This window comes from Heterodontus francisci, chromosome 7 (assembly GCF_036365525.1).
Source record: "Heterodontus francisci isolate sHetFra1 chromosome 7, sHetFra1.hap1, whole genome shotgun sequence".
Lineage (NCBI taxonomy): Eukaryota > Metazoa > Chordata > Chondrichthyes > Heterodontiformes > Heterodontidae > Heterodontus > Heterodontus francisci.
This window is the reverse complement of record NC_090377.1, coordinates 110,554,364-110,558,945: the sequence shown is the minus strand read 5'-3', so window position 1 is coordinate 110,558,945 and position 4,582 is coordinate 110,554,364. Positions and strand designations below refer to the sequence as shown.

The 4,582-nt window shown below is 43.5% G+C and overlaps 1 protein-coding gene across 1 annotated transcript; it reads left to right on the top strand.

The window, feature by feature from the left end:
- Window positions 1-624: 624 nt before the first annotated feature.
- arl4cb (ADP-ribosylation factor-like 4Cb) lies at window positions 625-2,753 on the top strand. Its single transcript, XM_068035882.1, has one exon. It carries the CDS (start codon window positions 1,270-1,272, stop codon window positions 1,846-1,848), a length of 579 nt encoding a protein of 192 aa, XP_067891983.1. The 5' UTR covers window positions 625-1,269; the 3' UTR covers window positions 1,849-2,753.
- The last annotated feature ends 1,829 nt before the right edge of the window (window positions 2,754-4,582 follow it).

Genomic DNA, 4,582 nt, shown 5'->3' with positions numbered 1-4,582 from the left:
AAATGGAGAATGAGGCGACATGATGCTTGGAGAAGTGGCAGGGGGAGGGGGGTGGGGGGGTGGGGTGGTGGTGGAGGGCAGAAACAGATTGGAAAATAAGGATGTGACTTTGAAAAATCATTTCACTCCTGCCACAGTGACATCTCTGCAACACAGTGACGCAGGCAAAAAACTATATAGAGACATTCCATTTACTTTGCTTCTCTGAGAAATGTTTTAAAGTATTTACATACAGAGAATTACTTTGAAGTTCAGCAACTTTCATGTAGGTAAATGTGGTAACTATTCTGTGTGCAGCAAGATCTGACAAATAGCCATGAGGTGAATAACCAGTTAATTTGCTTAGTGACGTTGGGAGTGAGGAAAGTTGACCTAGGACAAGGAAAATGTTCCACTTATCAAATAATGCCATGGAATATTTAAAGTCCCAGTAAAACATCCAGGTTTAATCTGATGACTGCAAAGACAGTGTACCTCTTACAACACAGCTCTCCCCCAGTGGCAACCCTATAGTGGCATTGATTGCAGTGCAATAACCTCTCTAAGAGTTGAACAAGAAACCAGAAGATGTCAAATATTTATTTTAAAAAAACACATCGAAACAAAAAGCTCTTCGTTTTCATGCCAGAGGGTTGCTGAGTGGAGAATGTTGCAATGTGTGTTTGGGTGGTTGAAGAGCAGGAAAGGTTAGTTTTCAGGTGAATAGGGAGGTTGGTCCTGACTGGAATGGGGAGTTGGGCAATAGGAGTGCAGACGGCGCCAGCTGATGGCAGGTTCATGCAATCCCGGGAATCCTGTATTTAAATGACGGGGTGGTGCTAATGTCAAACTAGGAACTTGTGTAGGCGGAAGTTGCAAAGTGACCTGGAGGGGGATGTTACTGCCGTTTTGTCATTACTGTCTGTATATGAGAGGGAGAGGGAGAGAATTGCTGTCCGTCAGAGAGATCTCTGCATTTTACAGCTGCAGCCAACCTCAGCGAGACGGGGAATCTTGCATCCTCCAGCTCCCTGCAACTATTCATACCAAAACAGACACAAGAAAATTGCCAGGACAACTTCACTGATCAGGCTTCGCTGTTTTATTGGGGGGGTCGAGATGAGAGCTGAAATCTCCCAGATTCCAGATGCAATTGCATTGAAGGCTTCTCAGTGACGGCGCTGCCTGAGATTTGCAGGCACAGCGGACGGATTACAGTCTTCAGATTGTGCCGCGTGTTTGTGTTCAATCCCCACTCTGTGTGTGTGTGTGTGTGTGTCAGGAGGAAAAATGGGCAACAGTTTCTCCAATGTCTCGGCGTTTCAGTCGCTTCACATTGTCATGTTGGGGCTGGACTCGGCGGGGAAAACCACCGTCCTGTACCGGCTCAAATTCAACGAGTTTGTGAACACGGTGCCCACCATCGGCTTCAACACCGAGAAGATCAGACTGAGCAATGGCACAGCCAAAGGGATCAGCTGCCACTTCTGGGATGTGGGGGGCCAGGAGAAGCTGAGACCCCTCTGGAAGTCCTACAGCCGCTGCACCGATGGCATCATCTACGTGGTGGACTCGGTGGATGTGGACCGGCTGGAGGAAGCCAAGACCGAGCTGCACAAGATCACCAGGATCTCGGAGAACCAGGGCACCCCTCTGCTGGTCATCGCCAACAAGCAGGACCTGCCCAAGTCCCTACCGGTGGCCGACATCGAGAAGCAGCTGGCACTGCACGAACTCTGCCCGTCCACCACCTGGCATGTGCAGCCAGCTTGTGCCATCATTGGCGAAGGGCTGCCCGAGGGCATGGACAAACTGTACGAGATGATCGTCAAAAGGAGGAAAGCCCTGAGGCAGAAGAAGAAGCGGTGACTTGATGCAAGGTGGTCGAATGTTGCAGTGACAGTGACTGTTTTAGAGCTGCAGAGGTACTGTAGAAAATGTGCAGATCTATCTATATATAGAAATATATATATATATATTTATTTAAGCTAAATGATAAAACAACCATCAGACAGATTGTTACGGCCTGACTTTACTATCGCAAAAGTGTGTCAAGAATGGAGATAGCCGGTATGGAACCAGCTTTACTGCACCAATAGCTGAGCACTGACTGCTATAGTGCTGAGCACTCTACGCCAGGGAAATATACACCCGGCTTCTTGTTTGTATTTCTATTTGGTTTCCCATTGGGAAAGGCTGGATAAGACTTTGTTGCCACAGACCAGGACGACGGGAGGAAGAAGGGATGTCTGGTCACTTTAATGTGAAGGCTGCTCAAACACAGGACATTTCAATTGTATAATCTATCCAGTATTGTACTTCAAAATGGATTCGGCATCCAAACCGGCATTCACGGCGCTTTCCCACTTTGTTTAACTGCTGCTGTTGTAAGATGTTGCTGGGGGGGGAGTGAAATTCTGCTCCACTTGACTGTTGTTTTCATGGACTGTTTGTAAAAATCGCCTTTGAGCTTCCAATCATTGGGAGACGCAGTGGGCAGGGCAAAGGTTATAGAAAGATATGCTATTGTGCAAAAGGAAGGCTGTAAACTGGCCCCTGACCTTTTGTAGCGACACTTTGGTTCTACCCTCCTAAGTTTGATATGTTTAGCCGATTATTGAATTGAACTGGGTAAGGCTGGTCCTCACCTTTAATTCATCTACGTACTCTATTTATCTGTATTTGGTACTTTAAAAATAATGTCTTTTACCAACACAGTTGACGGCACGGATGAATTATGATCTTGGGACAATAAAAAAACCCTTGTGATAAAAGGATCATGTGGTGTTTGCTGTCCTTCGCCGAGGTCAGCTTTCATCTTATTTTTAAACTCAATGGCCTGTCCCAATTCCCTTTATTTCCTCTCTGATTATGCTCCTGTGAAATATCATTTTACCCCGTTGCAACAGTGATCGAATATTTTGCACCTCGACTTGTGAGAGACTTTTAATGGTAAGAATTTTTAAAAACCGAATAATGAAGATTATTTTACAATTGTGCCATTTATAAATCATGGTGGTAAGCATTTTGGAGATCCAATGTTCTATTTCCATTAATAGCTACAGTAAGATTTGCAAATAATGGACCAACTCAGAATAGAACCCATTTTATTTTATCATTGGCCTGGTGCGTTGAATATGCCAGCTGGAATTATTTTTTTTAATCTAATTCTGGTGCCTGGGCTGTTTTTTTTAAGGAAGGATTGCAAGTGGCAAATCCCCAGCAAATCATCTTTATTTTGGAGGAGGGAAGAGGGGGGTCAGGCGAAGCGCAAAGATCTTTGATCCACAAGTGGAAGATTTCGCAGAAGTCACAGCATAGTTGGAGAGCTGGTCGCTAAATGAGCTGGTGACTCAGAGCCGCTTGGTACTGAGGGAGAGAAGCCATCCCGGCTTCTAGTTTATGCACTGCTGATGGGATAGAATCTCCTGAGAGAGTCGCTGCAAATAGGGCAAACTATACTTAGATTTTTTTAAAGTTTTTTTGGGGGGACAAAACCCATGCGTTTTAAAGCAGTAATAAAATCATAGTGAGGATTTGGTGTCAGCGTGGGTTTGAAGGGAAGCATGCACGTGTGTTCACTCAACGGCAGAAGTCTGGGATCTCAGCGCCATCTAAGCTGAATCCCCAGAATCACACAAACTAATTGTCAATAAATCTTCTTGAGTCAGGCTGGTGTTCACAGTTTAATTATGTTGGTGTGTTTGGGGGGGGGGGGGGGGGATAATATTTTACTTTTTTTCATGTCAACCCCCATCTTAATAATAATTTAAAAGTCGGTCTTTCTTACCACCCACACTAAACAGAGAAAGTTAAAAAAAAACATAAGTACAAGTCTCATCTTGTGACCATCCCTATTGCTATTTGTAGTCAATGCCACTAATTTAAAGCTTGTCCTACTTTAAGTAGCTTAACCAGTCAGATCATGAACAAAACCTGTTTAATCCTGATGCTTAAATAACAGATCATGAATAGGGTAAATACACTCACATGAAATCAGTCAGGAGCTATGGAATTACAAGATATAACTGGCTCTGCTCCTCTGCCCAATGCACACTGATGTCGACAGTCCCGTGATTCTTCATTTTCACAATATTAAAAGGTTTATGTTTTCTCAAGAATAAAAGCATCTTTAATCTGTTTTGAAAAGGCATAATTGCCACCATATCAGTCATGGAACCACGCAGTTGAGCCATTTGCGTGTCACATCATGACAAAAATGAGATCTGAATATGCTGGCTCTTTCTCCTCAAACCCAGGGAGATGTTACCCAAATAAACATTTTAATGAAGGTCCAGCTCCTTTAAAATGATGTAAATGGTTAGAATCTGTTTACCACAGAGCACAAACAGCTGAGGAAAACACAAAATATGTATGTTATTTCCTGTACATATCTTTGTGTGCACATGTGTATGTTTGCATTTGCAGCTGTGGGTGGATCATGCATGTGCATTTACATGTATGTATGTCAACTTTCAGAGAACGCAAACTACCTATTTTCAGAAATAATAAATCATATCTTTGTGTGTTTATTTTATTACTCAGTGATTCTTCCCAGAGCAGTAAATCTCTACTTAATTTGTTTGATTCAATTCATCATACA

Bases quoted from the DNA above. Each gene is read 5' to 3' on its own strand.
- arl4cb (XM_068035882.1), top strand. From the start codon at position 1,270: ATGGGCAACAGTTTCTCCAATGTCTCGGCGTTTCAGTCGCTTCACATT.